Source organism: Propithecus coquereli, unplaced genomic scaffold (genome assembly GCF_000956105.1).
Source record: "Propithecus coquereli isolate 6110/MARCELLA unplaced genomic scaffold, Pcoq_1.0 Scaffold244, whole genome shotgun sequence".
NCBI lineage: Eukaryota > Metazoa > Chordata > Mammalia > Primates > Indriidae > Propithecus > Propithecus coquereli.
The window spans coordinates 133,728-149,729 of NW_012147997.1; the positions used below are offsets into that span (position 1 = coordinate 133,728).

The 16,002-nt window shown below is 38.6% G+C and overlaps 1 protein-coding gene across 1 annotated transcript; it reads right to left on the reverse strand.

Moving 5' to 3' along the window:
• Positions 1–337: 337 nt before the first annotated feature.
• On the reverse strand, positions 338–10,978 carry SDHAF4 (succinate dehydrogenase complex assembly factor 4). The gene is made up of 3 exons (XM_012646519.1): positions 10,898–10,978; positions 6,269–6,421; positions 338–589 (listed from the first exon to the last, which is right to left on the reverse strand). Exons 1-3 carry the CDS (start codon positions 10,959–10,961, stop codon positions 480–482), a joined length of 327 nt encoding a protein of 108 aa, XP_012501973.1. The 5' UTR covers positions 10,962–10,978; the 3' UTR covers positions 338–479.
• Positions 10,979–16,002: the final 5,024 nt, after the last annotated feature.

Sequence of the window (16,002 nt, forward strand, 5' to 3'; positions counted from 1 at the left end):
GGATACAGAAGCACAGAGAAGTTAAATAACTTACCCAAGGTCACATTAAGAAGTAAGTAGTAGAGTCAGGATTTAAACCCAAGTAATCTGGCTCCAACAGAATATGTGTTGTTACTGTGGCCTTCTCAAACTACAATGCATTATTCAACTCTCAGTTAAAAAGCCACTAACAACCACCACCTAGCACATGGCAACATAATCAATTTAAAAAACATTTTATTTACATGTGCATTTTATAAGCAACTGATTAATTTAAACTGAAAAACGATGAAGTTTGCAGCTCTCATCATCTTTATAAACTCCAATAAATTTTCCTTTTCTAATTTATAGCAGCATATTTTCTTCCAAAGCCATCATATATATTTTTAAACACATTATGGAAATTACATGACTTAAAGGATATAAAGAAAAAAATCAGAAATAAGTTAATTCAGTTGTACATATTCAGAAAACAATACTGAGATTAAAGAACATGTGACTTAAAAATCAATACAGCGTCCCTTTCGTTCCCAATCTCCATATCGTGTAGGTTCTGGGCCCCTGGGTCCACCTTTTTCTTTGGTAACTGGATTAACATCATCTGGAAATTCTACAGAAAACAAAAGATATTAAAGTAGATAAGACACAAAAGATACAAAAGTGCATAACAGAAATTCTTCTTTGACGAAGCAGTCATAGAAGCCAGGAAAAGCATTACAGTCAAATTTGAAGACAGGGTTGCATACCAGGCTAAATATTACTGACCAAGTTACTACGCAGTCTTTAAATGAACTATCCATGTGGTTCTTTTTCCTGAGTTTGAGAAATCACTTTAGGATACAATTTTCATATTCAATCAAGTTTACCATCAATACTAACGACTTAGAATTATGGGAGTGCTCTCAGCCCCGGATTTGGGAAGTGGCTACATATGTGCAGCTGGATCCAAACAGAAGGGAAGGGGTGCAGAAAACACAGAGTGCAAGTTCATGAGACTTGGAAGGTTTTAAAATAAGATTACTTTGAATGAGTCACTTTGACTCAATGCCTCAGTTTTCTGACCTGTGAAATGGGAAGAAAAATCATACTTGCCTTACTATGTTAAGAATTAAAGAAGATTGTCCTGTAAACGGTCTGGTATAATGCCAGGTACATAAGAATGTCAATTAATTTCAGCTTTGAGTATTATTACTCCTCATCATAGGGTTTTACCTTCAGTAAATGGCTAGCTAGACCACTTATGGACATAACATTAATAGCAATTACTATTCTTAATACTATGTGTGCATAATAGAAGTTCCTATCATGAGTCAGGCCCAATTCTGAGCACTTTATACACACTAACTCATTTAACCTTCATAATAATCCTATGGGATAGGAAAAATTATCGTCCCTATTTTATAGATGAAGAAAATGAGACACGAAGGATTAGGAAAGTTGCTCAATACCACACACAGCTAAGTGGTGAAACTGAGTTTGAATTCAGACATTCTGTCTGCAGTCTTACTCTTGGCCTATACACTGTACTGCTATACATATGGAAAAAACAGGAGAGGAACCAGCTATTAGAAAGAACCCTAATTCTTAAACTGTGTCTCTATATTTTTTGCCATCCTCAAAATACTTCCCATTCCCTGCCTAGATTTATCATTCTGTTTAGCATTTATTGCTATTTTTTTCTTATTTACTTTGATTATTGTCTGTCTCTCTCCTTAAAATGTTAAGCTCCACTATGGTATATATTTTTGTGTGTTTTATTTGCTGCTGTTTCAATGCCTGGCTTGTAGATGACACTTAATATGTGTCATATGAGTGAATGAATAGATTTCATCTTATCCTTATGGCAATCTTGTGAGCACACATGGTTTCATTCAATAGAGCTAGATACAGCTTCAATTTAGGCTTTATTGGTAGGATAAATAAGAGGGGATGAACTTGAGAGATGTTAAGAAGGCAGAATCAACCAGAGTTGGTTAGTGATTGGATACAGGAGACAGGGAGAGGAGTGAAGGATTTCAGATTTCAGGCTTGGGTGATTTGGCAGATGGGGTAGACTGGGAATCCAGAGGAAAAGGAAGATGTGGATTCAAGCTGGTGGGTGAAGGTGAGTGGGAAAAATGCATACTGGATAAGTTTTAGAAATACTAATTCCGAGATGTTTGGAATGTGCAAAGGAAGATGTTCAGGAGGCAACTGGAAATAGGAGAGTGAAGCTCAAGACAGAGATCTGCCTTAGAGGCATACATGTGTGAATCACCAACACGTATGTGATATAATATTTAAAATCATCTTAGGAAAATATAAGATGTCCCTAGGAATGCTTAGGGGGCTAAGGAGAGAGGCCTGGCAAATACCCACATTCAGGTGTTGGGCAGATGCAGAGGAACTTACAAAGGAGCCTGGGAAGAAATGGTTGAAAAAACAGAATGAGAAACTAAAGAAAGTAAATATTAATAGAAACTAAAGCAGGAGATTTCCAGAATCACTAGTTCGCACTGTCAAGGGTTGTGGATTGTTCAAATAAAATGAGAATCAAAAAGCATCTACCAGATTTGGTGATGTCTGCTAGAGCAATTTCTAAGGGATGTAAGGTTCAACATAAACTTGAGTGATTCAAAAATTAAGAGGAATGCCTATCTCTACGTCAAATAGATAACTGACTTTTTAAATGTGCTTTCTTCTTTTTTCTTTATTATGGTAAATATATATAATATTTATCATATTAACCATTTCTAAGTATACAATTTGGTGCCATTAAATGCATTCACAATGTTGTGTAACCATTCCCATATCTATACCCAAAACGTTTTCATCATCCTCATAATAAACTCCATACCCATTAAACAAAAACATCTCTTTTTCTCGTCCCCCAGCTCCTGATAACCTCTATTCTACTTTCTGTCTTTATGGTTTCCACTACTCTAGGTACTTCATGTAAGTGTAATCATATATTTGTCCTTCTATGTCCAGCTTATTTCACGAAGCATAATGTTTTCAAGGTCCATCCATGTTGCAGCATATATCACAATTTCATTGCTTTTTATCACTAAACAGTATTCACTGCTTGTATATGTGTGCCACATTTTGTTTATCCATTCATTTATTGATGAACACTTGGATTATTTCCACCTTTTGGCTATTGTGAATAATGCTATGAACATGGGTATGTATACAGATATCTGTCCAAGTCCCTGCTTTCAATTCTTTTAGATATATACATAGGAGTGAAACTGCTGGGTCATATGGTAGTTCTACATTTCACTTTTTGAAGAATGGCCAAACTGTTTTCCACAGAGGCTGCATCATTTTACCTTCTCACCAGAAATGCATGAGTGTTCTAATTTCTCCACATCTTTGACAATACTTGCTATTTTCCAGTTTTTTGATTATAGCCACAATAGTTCTGAATTGCATTTCCTTAATGATTAATGATGCTGAGCATTTTGTCATGTGCTTATTGGTCATTTGTATATCTTCTTTGGAGAAATATCTACTCAAGTCCTTTCCCATTTTTGAATTGGATTTGTTTTTTGTCAAGTTGCAGGAGTATTTTATATATTCTGGATATTAATCCCCTGTCGGACATATGATTTGCAAATAGTTTCTACCATTCTATGGTAGAAAGGCTGATCTTTTGCTTTCTTGATAATGTCATTTGATACAAAAAAGTTCTTAATTTTGATGAAGTGCAATTTATCTATTTTTTTGTTGCCTGTGCTTTTGATGTCATATCCATGAAATATCATGAAGATTTCCCCTGATACTTTCTTCTAAAAGTTTTATAGTTTTAGCTCTTAAGTTCAGATCTTTGATATATTTTGAGTTAATTTTTTGTGATAGTAAGGTAAACGTCAAAATTCTTTATTTGCATGTGGATATTCCGTTTTCCCTGTACCATTTATTGAAAAGACTGTCCTTTGTCCTTTAAATGGTTCCGGCACCCTTATCAAAAACCAATATCAAAAATCAACTGACAGCTGGGTGCGGTGGCTCACGCCTGTAATTCTAGCACTCTGGGAGGCGGAGGTGGGTGGATGGTTTGAGCTCAGGAGTTCGAGACCAGCCTGAGCAAGAGTGAGACCCCCCTATATCTACTAAAGAAATAGAAAGAAATTATCTGGACAACTAAAAATATATAGAAAAAATTAGCCAGGCATGGTGGCACATGCCTATAATCCCAGCTACTTGGGAGGCTGAGGCAGGAGGATCCCTTGAGCCCAGGAGTTTGAGGTTGCTGTGAGCTAGGCTGATGCCACAGCACTCTAGCCCGGGCAACAGAGTGAGACGATGTCTCAAAAAAAAAAACAAAAAAACCAATTGACCATATGTGTGAGATTTGATTTCTGGGCTTGCTGTTTAATTCTTGTGTTATTTTTTTTCTTTTTTAGTTAAAATGATGCAAATTTACTATCTTATAGTTCTTGAGATCAGAAACCTGACACGGGTTTCCCTGGGCTAAAACCAAAGAGTCAGCAGAGCTGCGCTCCTTCTGGAGGCTCTAGGGGGAAATTTGTTTTCCTGCCTTTTCCCACTTCTAGAGGCTGCCCTTGAACACACACAGACTTGCCCACATCCCATACCCCTTCCTCCGTCTTAAAGGGAGCAGTGCAGTATCTTCCAATCTCTCTATGACCCTCTTACTTCCCTCTTATGAGGATCTTTGTGATTACACTGGGCCCACCTGGGTGGTCCAGGATATCCTCCCTATCTCAAGATACCTAATTTAATCTTGATGTTTTAAGCAAATATTTCCCCTCTGATTTTTCTGTTTAGCTAAAAACCACTCAAGAAAAATTTTGCCTTTAAATTATGACAACTTCTTAAAAATCTCTATCAACTTGGCTGATTGGTCTGGTTATTAGACTGGGCTTGGTATAGTGCTATAAATTGACAACTAAAGCAAAAAATTAAAGCTTTTATATTCTAGAAAAGTTTCAGACACAGACCCCTGCATCCTGATATCTTCTTGCATCCTGATATCTTCTTGACTAGGATGCTTCACTACACAGATGGGTTAACTCTCATTTCACTGGAAAAGTTAGACAAGCAGGACAGCCTGGCCAAGGACTCAAAGTGGTATGTTTATATTTATGATGTTTAAAATTTTATTTTTTGAATAGTTAATGCTTGTACATGTTCTATAATTCAAAGGTATAAAAAGGTATAGAATGAAAATAAAGTAGCACTTTTAAAATGAGCTTTAAGGCATGAGAGCCAAATTTTATATATACTGAACACAAAATAATATTTAGTGTATTACCCCCTCCTCCAATCTCTTTAGTCTCAAAACTACCCCTTCTCTGTCTCTAACCATGTGGTTATAGTGAGAACAATCACCTTCACATGTGACCCATCTCAGATTGGGTCACTAAGATTGATTCAGCTGGGGACACCTGAGCCAAGCTTGGCCAATGAGCTTTCTTCTTAAGGAATCTGGAATTAGAAGTAAGAAATTCTAGTGTCAGTTTGGCTGATCTCTTGAACTGAATAGCTGCTAGGAGCAGTTATTTTCTGCCCAGTGGACTGAGAAGCTAGTTTGGAGACAGAAAACAATGAAGAAAAGTGACCAGAGACAAGAGAAAGAGGGAAAGTATCCTGGTTTCCATATAGTATTTAGTCTCGAGGTTCTAGTCTTTTTCCCAGCCCAGCAGCATCGCTGCCCTTCGGTGCCTCACTTCTGCTTAAGTAGGTTTCTGTTATTTGTATCAAAGAAGGTCTCAAATTACATATTCTGTCATGTGAATAATGAGGTATAATAAAAAACAAACCCAATCAAACCCAACTGAATACCTATCAGTGGCTTGGAAATTTTAAAAACAAAAACAAACCCACATGGCTGGGCATGGTGGCTCACACCTGTAATCCTAGTACCTTGGGAGGCCAAAGTGGCAGGACTGCTTGAGGCCAGGAGATCAGGACTAGCCTGGGCAACATAGCAAGACCCCATCTCTACAAAAAATAAAAAAAAATTAGCCAGGTGTGTTAGCTGTAGTCTCAGCTTCTCCAGAGGCTGAGGAAGGAGGATTGCTTGAGCCCAAAAGTGTCAGGCTGCAGTGAGCTATGATTGCCCCATTGTACTCTAGCCTGGGTGACAGAGCAAGACCCGATCTCTTAAAAAAAACAACAAAAAAAACCACATTCATATTAATGATCGATATGGTAATATGATGATTTTACACACAGGTAAAATATACTCTATATTGTTAAAAAAATTATAAGCAAAAATAACATTTATTTTCTCACTAACTAAAACACTTTCTGTGATACTTAAGAGAGGCTCTTTACTCACTTTCCAGTGGTTCTTTTTCTAAATGGGAATCTTCTGGTGCATCAAAACGACCTTCTGGTAACTTTGGCTTCTTAAGTAATTGTTTGATGGGTTCAGACTTTCCTCCTTGAGAAGAACTTGTTTTCCTCAAAGAATGACACAGAAGGGGTGATCCTAGCAGAGTGGAAATAATAGAAAGATAGGAGCTATTCATTCATTCTACTTTAAACATTTAATAATTTTATTTGTTTTTAATTTATATATTCATATTTATCAAAGTTCAAAAGGTACAAAGGACACACACACACACATATATACAGTGAAAATTCTTCCTTCTGCCCCTGTCTTCTAGATAGCCATTTCCCTTCCTGGGAGATAACCAATTTGAAAAGAAGAGCTATGAAATAAGTTAGTTAACCATTACAAAATTGCAGAAATTTATATAAACCACTAATTTATGTCTGAGACAATGCCAAAATACCAGGAGTTAGAACATTAAGAGTAGCTAAGTACATTAGTATGAACTTTTAAATAATATTTAGTATTTAAATCTCTAGAAGTCACGAGTGGCTATATTTAATATTCTTATATTTAAATCCTAATCATGGTCCTCTTTTCCTAACAACTGAAAACTTAAAAAAATGTATTGGGCATCTGCAATGTGGAAATGAGATCATTTTCTCCTTAGTTTGTAAAGACAAAGTTATACTTTCAATTCTATGAAAGTTATCTAACCCCTTCGTGAGATAATGTTCAATAAGGGCAAAACCACACTGAAAAAATGATCTCACTGCTGGGGGTTTTCAACTTCCTAAAGGAATAACTTTAGAGGCAGATAAATTTGGGTACTAGTTCCAGCTATACTCCTGTGGCAAGCAGAATAGTGGCCCCAAAGATGATCACAACCCAATACCCAGAATTTGTGAACAGATTAGGTTATATGGCAAAGGAGAATTCTGGTAGCAGGTGGAATTAAGGTTGCTAATTGAATGACCTTAAACTAGGGAGATTATCCTGGATTATCTGGGTGGGTAAATGCAATTACAAGGGTCCTTAAAAAGAGAAGAGAGAACCAGAGAGATGGCAGAGACAGACCTGAGCTGATGTTGCTGGCTTGAAGATGGAGGAAGGGGTTGAGTCAAGGAATGTGGGCAGCCTCTAGAAGCTGGAAAAGGGAAGGAAACAGGTTTTCCCCAGAGCCTCCAGAAAAACCACAGTTCTGCTAACAACTTCATTTTAGCTCAATGAGAGCCATTTCAGACTTCTCACATCCAGAACTGTAAAATGTTTTAAGCCACTAAGTTTGTGGTAATTTGTTACAGCAGCAATAGGAAACTAATATAATCATTTACTAGTTGTTTGTCCTTGGCCAAGTTACTAAAACTGTCTTTGTTTCTTTCCCCCTAAACTGGAAATAACAGTACCTATCTGATGAGATTACTGAATAAACAGGACAATTTATGAAAAAGCATTTAGTATAATGACAAATTGTATCTATTATTATTTTTATAGAGTTATCTGGAAGCTCTTGACAGCATTACATATAATTAGAATGTTACTTCATTATATATATATTTTATTCACATTCTAGTCATCACTATATAACCATAGCCCCTGCTTAAAAATACATACACAAATATATATGCATGCAAATAGGTAAGAGAAATGAACATGTGTTTGTCTGTATATGTGTACACAGTAAATGCATCAGTAACTTGAGCCTAACTATGGGATGTAGAAGTCAATTTGCATAAGAGTTTTTGGTGAAGAACAGGAACACAAGCGTAATCTTGGGGAAAGAGAAAAGAGTAGCAAAGTTATGTTTGAGAAACTGGTCCCCCAGGCTGGCCTTGCACACTTCTGAGAGACCTTATCTATAGAAAGAAGGGTTACAAGAGAAAGCTGAAAGACCAGTTTTCTCAAGGGTCTCTGAGACCATTGGAGGTATAAAAAGAACTATTTTTGTAGTCAGGTAACAGTATGACAGAATGTGGGGGAAGAGCATTACCCTTGTTTCTGCATAACACGAGGTAAGACTCCTTGGCACCTGGAGGCTATACAGCTTGGGACACAGGTGCATGCACAGCAGCTTGGCAGGGGTGGGGGTAGTGAGGCACACACAAGTAGCCTCTAAGGCAGACAAGAAAGGTGTATCAGATGAGAAGGATTAGTAGACAAGCAAAGGTGAGCCCAAGGGCTACTCCTGGTAATTCTGCCTATCAGATAGTAGGTGCTGAGCAATAGAAACTATATTAATGTTAATGTTACATTTTGGCTATCGGTTGACTTCTGACTACCTCAACTACAGAGGAAATAGTTGATTAACTTAAAACAAAAACCATCTTTCAAAGAATATAAGGAAATAACCACCATAAAGCCCATGTCTTTTACTTTAAGGTGTGGTTTGGCCTTATCCAAAGCCTATTTACAACTGTGTTTACATGTATATTACAGGTAAGAAGTTGACCTTCTAAAAGAAGAAATAATAAAAGCAAAAGAGTCAATGACACACACACACACAAAACAACAAACAACTCAGAACTCCTGTTTCTGGCAATCTGACAAATCGGCAATACAAAACTGTATAGCAATTAAACATCTACAAGGGTCAAAAAATATATACAACAGTTCTAAATCACAGAAAGAACTTTTAAGAAAGTAAACAGTGATAAACTGAAAAAACAGTCCAGTGAGGTAAACACTTAAACTGAAACTGCTACCTATCTTGTGTTTTTCTTGCCTAGAGCTTGGGTTATAGAGCTTTCAGGACAGCAGGGAGATGACAGTCTCTTAAGCCTGAGCAAAACGATAAAGCCTAATAGAAGCCAGGACTCAGGGAGACTCACACACTAAGAAAAGAAAGTGAACTGATGGATTTAAAATGTGCACACCAACCAGCTGGGGAGGAACTTGTTAAAAAATGCAGATTCTAAGTAGTTCTGGGTGGGGCCTATTATTCTGCATTTTTAACAAGCTCCCAGGTGATGCTCATGCTACTGGACGACAGAGCAAGAAACTAGAAGAAAACTTCCAGTTAAGGAAGAGAACCGTTAAGGAAAGAAAAGTGTCCATTTCAACCCTAGTTCTGAGTGGAGATGTGAAAAAACGAAGCCACTAGTTGACCACACCTGTGTTTAGGCCTGAATACACATTATTTGCATAGTCCAAAAACCTCCAAAGGGAGCATCTTACTATTAATATAATGTGGACCCAAGTCTAAAGTTGAAGTGCTCCCAGATATATAGCAAAGGCAGAAGCAAATCTCCTGAGGAGAGAAATATTTTCTCAACCCATGTCTCACAGAAGTCTCACAAAGAGAATCTCAGTAAAATTCGAGGAAACAAGCCATCACAAACAAGTCAGCAGAATCAACAAACAACAGAACAATAGGCCCAGACCATAAAGATTTCATATACTGAATTCAGAATACAAAATAACATATTTAAAGAAATTTTTCGAATGGAAACTATATATTCACACAGATGAATAAATAACAACCTCATATGTCAATATGGATCAAACTCAAAACAGTGTTAGCTGGAAAAAAAGCAAATAAAATAAATAGAAATGATATGAAACCATTTCTGTGAAAGTCAAAAACAAAGTTACACAATTGTATCAGGGAGCAGCGCACAGGAGCTCCTTGGCAATGGAAAGAGTCTATTTCTTAAACTGGAGAATAAGTTCATAGACGTTGGTTTTGCTTCATAACGTACACAATGTGCTACATGTATACATTTCTGGTATTAAATACTTCAAAAGTGTTTAAAATGAATGAAAAAGGGATGCTGGATGAATACAACAAATTTTAAACAGTCATTACCCTGGAGTTTGAATAATGTGGGGCTTTCACGTTCTATTATTACTCATTTCTGGGCCATTTAAAATTTTTACAATTAACAAGTAAAATGTATTTGGGAAAAATGATTGCACAAAGGAAAAAAAATTGCATGGAAATCTGAGGCCATTTACTATAAGGGCAGTAATTGTGGTTTCAACTCATACACATGTCTCTGTATGTTATAAATTAAAATTATGGTTAGCATACTCCGTAGGTTGCTAACTAACTGTTAATATATTTAGAAAAATTTCCAACAAAAATGGATTAAGAAATGTTTTCTATTGAAAACATGCATGCTTTCTGTACTAACAACTCCTGACTTCGTCTAATTTTTGTTATACTAATTTGTCTTGGGCCCACTTCTAAATTTTTCCAATATTCTTTCATACTGTCAATTGCCACAAATCCTTTTTGATGTAAATAAATAAGCAAATGAATGACTCCCATTCTTAAAGGGTCTTATTTTCCATGTTTTTCAGGGGCTTGAGCGCAGTGCCTCCTACGAGCTCCCACAGAAACAACTCGGAACGTCTGAGGTCTTCCTAGGTCAGAGCAGCGGCCGGAAGGAAGCGGAAGTCCCGGCTGGAAGGGCCTTGGCAACCTCCCAGCTGCAGTCCCACCCTCGAGACCCGGGCGGCGCAGGGACCTGCCCAGGGCCAGGGCGCGGGTGGCCGAGCTGGAGAGAAGCTCCGTAGCCCCTAGCGCCAACTAATGTCCGGGACAAACGGAAGCCGCGGGAGGCACTTCTCGCGGCGCCCGGGCCTCCGCGACCCCGCCCGCAACCTTGGCCCCGGGGCAGAGCGCCTTACTTGTCGCTGTCCATGCCGTGGCAAAGGGGCCGCTAAGCAACCAGGGGACCCTCGATAAGGTCATGGCACCAACGCCCCAGCTTCCGCGCAGGCGCAGAGGGACAGGGGAGGAACGGGCGGCGGCGCCCGGGCCGCCCCCGGGGGGCGGGGCTTTCATGGGGCGGGGCCTCTGTAGCCAACTCTGGGAGTCCGTGATCCTGAGCTAGACTCCAGCTTTAAGTGGCTCAGCTGTCTCACTAAGGAAGACCCAAACTACCCTGAACTCTATGTTGATTAAAACCCCAAATCATGGCTAAGGTAGATGAGGGAATAATTCCGTTTATGCCTCTTACAGCCTAAAGGTCTCCTGGAATGATCTCCTTTATAGTATACAAAGATTGATCACCTTTCACTTTTGCACTCAAGTAAAATGTTTGCTGCTTTTACTTCATTCTCCCTCTATTTTATATTTTAAATCTCTCTTTGTTCACTAAGTTCCTAATTCATCAGCTCTGACCCCTTGACCCCCCCTTTTCAGATGACCTGAAAGATGACGTTTTTGAGTGAGGTGCACAGCAAGAGAAGGCTCTCCATCTGGGCCAGGCTGCAGTGCGAGGGGCTCTGCCACTTGACCCTTAGTTCCAACAGCTCCAACAGTGCTGAGAGTGTATGTGGCAGATTAGGGCGCTTGTGGACATCTTTACAGAATCATAGTGAAGGCCCCTAGAATTTTTGGATTTTTTTTTTTTTTTTAGAAAAGTTTCTGATTAGCTATTGGGTCGTGGTAGTGTCTGGCCGTGTGATATCAGGTGGCTATGCAATCTGAGTTTTTCATCATGAACTGAGAGTTATCTGGTCCTCTTAGGTAAGGAATCCTTTCACTAAGAGGAAGTGGGATGGAGCTGCTGGGGCCAAAACTAAAGCAATTTTCATTAGGAGGTAGCGCACACTCTTACGGTCATGCTTTTGACCCTTAGCTTATATCTATAACTTAATGATGAATTCATTTGTGACCAGTAGACTGCGGGAAAAAATCAAAGTTGAGTTCTAGATGGCTTTGCTAGTAAACTGACCCAACTGGCAATGGACTGCTTTTTGCATTTAGAGCCCCATTTATGGAGGCCCTCAAGGAAGAGCAGAGGAAAAAAAAATTCCTCCCAGAGGGCAGAACTTAGTTTATCTTGCATACTTTGCCTAGAAAGAAATAAGGCTTGAAATAAAGATCTACATCATTTCATGGGCAGTGACTGGGAATATAAAAGTTTTAGAATAGTTCTTTGGAATAGGACCCCTCAAAGTGACCCCAAAGCATGAGAACATTTGGGTCCCATTGAATACTCAAAAAAAGGCTCCCATTGCAGAAGGGCTCTTAATCAGAACAAGATCATTATATTAATTATCTATTACTGCCTCACAAATTATACCAAAATTTAGTGGCTTAAAACAATAAACAATTATTCTCCCACAGTTTTTATGGGTCAGGAATCCAGCAGCCAGAGTGCCTCTGGCTCTAGGTCTTAAATGAGGGTGTACCCAAGCCATTGGCTGGAGTTCCAGTCTCAAATGAAGGCACAACTAGGTCAGGATTTGCTTCCAAGCTCACTCACATGATTATTGGCAGGATTTGGTTTTTTGTGGACTTTTGGACTGGAGACGTACCTCAGTTCTTTGCTAAGTGGGCTTCTCCAAAAGCCATCCCACAACATAGCCCCTGGCTTTCCACAGAATGAATGAACCAAAGAGCATGAAAGACTACTCACAATGGAAGCCCCGATCTTTTTGTAATCTCAGTGGAGACATCTACCACTTTTGTTGTATTCTATCATTAGGTCCAGCCCACTATCAAAGAGAGGGGATTACACAAGGGCTGCCTACCACAGTGACACACTCTGTGGACATCAGTCAGACTCCTTCCTCTATCACAGCTCTGTTTGCTCAGCGGACCCACTAACAAGGTAGCCATGGTGGCAAGAATGGAAACGTGAACTTTTAACATAGTCTTTTCCCTGTCATGACCGATTGGCTAGCACCACTGCTCGCCAACTGTGTGACCAACTTAATTCCGTGATATAGTATTAGGTAGCCTGGGTGGCAGGTCTGATTACAATGAAATCCCGCTATCATGAAGGAGGTAGCAATTTTTTCTTATAGGAATAGACAATCATTCTGGGTTTGGATTGCTTTTCCCGATTTATGCTTCTTTTATACACTTGATTGGTGGACTTACTGAATACATTATATTCCATACAGCATTATATTCCATATAACATCCCATACATTGCTTACCAAAGAACTCCTTTTCCTGTGAAGATGTAAAGCAGGGGACTGATACCTGCAGGATTCACCCATCTTATCTTGTATCCCATCATCCAGAAGCAACTGGTTTTATGGAATGATGGACAGTCTTATTGAAGGTTGTTTTGGAACCAAGTGAGAAAATATACTTTGGGATGCTATCCTAAAGGATCTGTCATATGCTCTACATGTCTTAACAGTATTCGGTGATATCTCTTCTGTTGACAGAATAACAAGTCCAAAGAGTAGAAAAGGGATTGATACCTCACTATTACATCTGACACACCGATGTAAAATATATTTTGCTTTCCATTGTGGTAGAGAAGAGACAATCTGCCATGGGCTCTGAGCATCCCTGTATATTATTGACCAGTGTGCCAGACTGCAAGTATTATCCATCTCCTGATACTGGGCATTTCTATAGCTAGTCATATAGGGACCTAAGTAGGTCAAGGGAATTACAGCGTTACTACCATTTAACTGCTGCCCCCCTCCCCTGGGGGGCAGAGACTGGTTTGATTGCTCTTGCTCAAAAATTGCTTGATCCTGGATTCTGTTCCTGTAACACAGGTGTCACCTGGCTCTCTGCTTCACACCGGGAATTTGGACTTCAAGAACTGATGCAAATATGCTGACACTCTGGCTACTACTTTGCTGTAATAAAGCCGTTTGTCTTTTACCCAGGAGTATCCTGTCAGCATCCACAAAACTGTAGCAGGCTAGCCTGTTAGCTTGCGAGGATAAAATCTCAGACCCTTCACTACTTTTGCCATCCATCTCAGTGATTCCAGGCTGTTAGTGCAATTTTTGCATCCAGAGGAGGAGTGCTTCCTGGAGAGGATACAACAGTGCTTTCTCTAAATTGGAAGATGGAATTGCCACCTGCTCATTTTTTCCTCATTCCTCTAGATTAGAAAAAGGGGTGATGGTGCTAGTTGGAGTGATTGGCCCTGATGACCAAAGGGGAAAAGGGAGAAGTTTGACTAGAACTTAGGGGATTTCCTAGAATACGTCCTCACAGTACCATGTTTTTGTATTTTATTTTTTTAAAATAATCACGTTGAATTGTAAAAAGTAAGCAAACCCTATTATAGCCATATATAGGCAAGACTATCCACATCTCAGATTTTTGGGACACCCGCTAGACAAATAAATCTCATCAGCTGATTTGTGCTGGTTGAACACAAAGGAAACAGGAAATACGTGGTGGTGTGGAGAACTCATAACCATCTAGACATGACCAGTGGTAGAACTGAGTATTGCATTTACCAGAGGTGTCCTTTATAAGAGAAGTTTGGGACATAAAACATGCTGCTGCCTTTACACTATCCTGGAAATTCTGATTCAGTTGACCTGTAATGGGGCTCTGAAATTTGTATTTTGAACAAACAGCCCAGGTGATTCTCACCAAGGACACTTGCAAAGCATTGCTCTAGCTAGATTTCCTTCCTCACTGGATCATGCATATTATATAATTTTTTCCCCTATCTTATACTATTATTGTGTATAGTGGTGGTGGTTAGGTCACAATTTTGTCTATGAGCTGCAAACTATTGAGACAAGATCATTGCAGAACCAGAGAACCACAGGATGTCACACTAAGATGCTAGACTTGAAGCTGGATGAGGGATAGTCAGGAGAAAGCATTTTAAATGTGTAAATATGGGGAGAATGGTGCTTGCAGATGGTGGAAAGACAAAGAATGGACTATGGTAGACCTTTGATATGTTCTTATATTTGAAGCTATCATCAAACCTATTTCATATGTTTGGTGAATCTTGGTAGAAGAAATGGTCTCATTTTCTACTGTGGAAGGTGAAAAAGTCAGATATCTTTGCTGCCTGATAGCTCAAGCACTGGCCAAGACTTAAACTTGGTCAGTTGGACATTCCACCCAACTTTGAATCTGGAGTGATGGAAATAAGTATTTGAAATCCAGTTTTCAGGGGCATCCCTGCCAGCAGAATACATAGTCTTCCAGCTCTTCCTGAGGTCATCAGAACTTGGCTATGATTTTGGTCATCTAGTTTGCTTAGTTTCTGTTTTCCAAACCTGGTTCTACAGCCTTTCCATCAATTTTGTGAGCTACCTGATAATCTTCCATTAAATTCTTTTTCTGATTCAGTCAATCAAAATTTTTTGTTGTTGTTTGCAACCAAAACCTTATTTGGTATACTTCAGTGAGATTCATTCTCTAATAGTCAATTAGACCATTTCAGGTAATCATTTCCTCTCTCCCTCAGATCCCCAATCCATCTCCCACAATCTGAATTTGGAAGTGAATAGCATATGATAGTTTCCCTCATCAATCAAAGAAGTTAAATTTGTTAGCTTTTGAACCATGATCACAGATGTACTTTTAAAACTGCATTAAAATAGCCAACAAGCAATCAACCAACTACGATCATAAGAGCAATTTACCCTTAAATACTGTGTATATGAGTAAGAATGATAAACCTGGAAGTTATCCAAACTTAGAAGATACATTATATTCAAACTCAGGGCCAAGGTATATGTGAAGATGAAAAATGTGTGTGGCAGAAATACGTGGTGGATATGTATATATTTACATTTTCCAGTTATAATGCACTTGGTATATTAGTCAATTTATGGAATTTTTGAGTATTTTTTAAAAAGTAAAAAATTATCAAGAGCAATCAAAATTCTTTTAACTTAATATATATGAAAGATATAAATTATAAAAATACTTTTACAAAGGCTAAAAGTCATACGATTATGCTGGTCTATAGGGCTAATTTATATAGTATATTGAGTTACAAATAAAAATATATACCTCTAGTATTCTGAGAATAAGCAAAGGATTACAAGTG

Coding starts and splice junctions, on each gene's coding strand:
- SDHAF4 (XM_012646519.1), bottom strand. CDS start 10,961: ATGACCTTATCGAGGGTCCCCTGGTTGCTTAGCGGCCCCTTTGCCACG. Junction 6,422..10,897: donor CACGGCATGGACAGCGACAA/GTAAGGCGCTCT, acceptor CCACTCTGCTAG/GATCACCCCTTCTGTGTCAT. Junction 590..6,268: donor AGAAAAAGAACCACTGGAAA/GTGAGTAAAGAG, acceptor TGTTTTCTGTAG/AATTTCCAGATGATGTTAAT.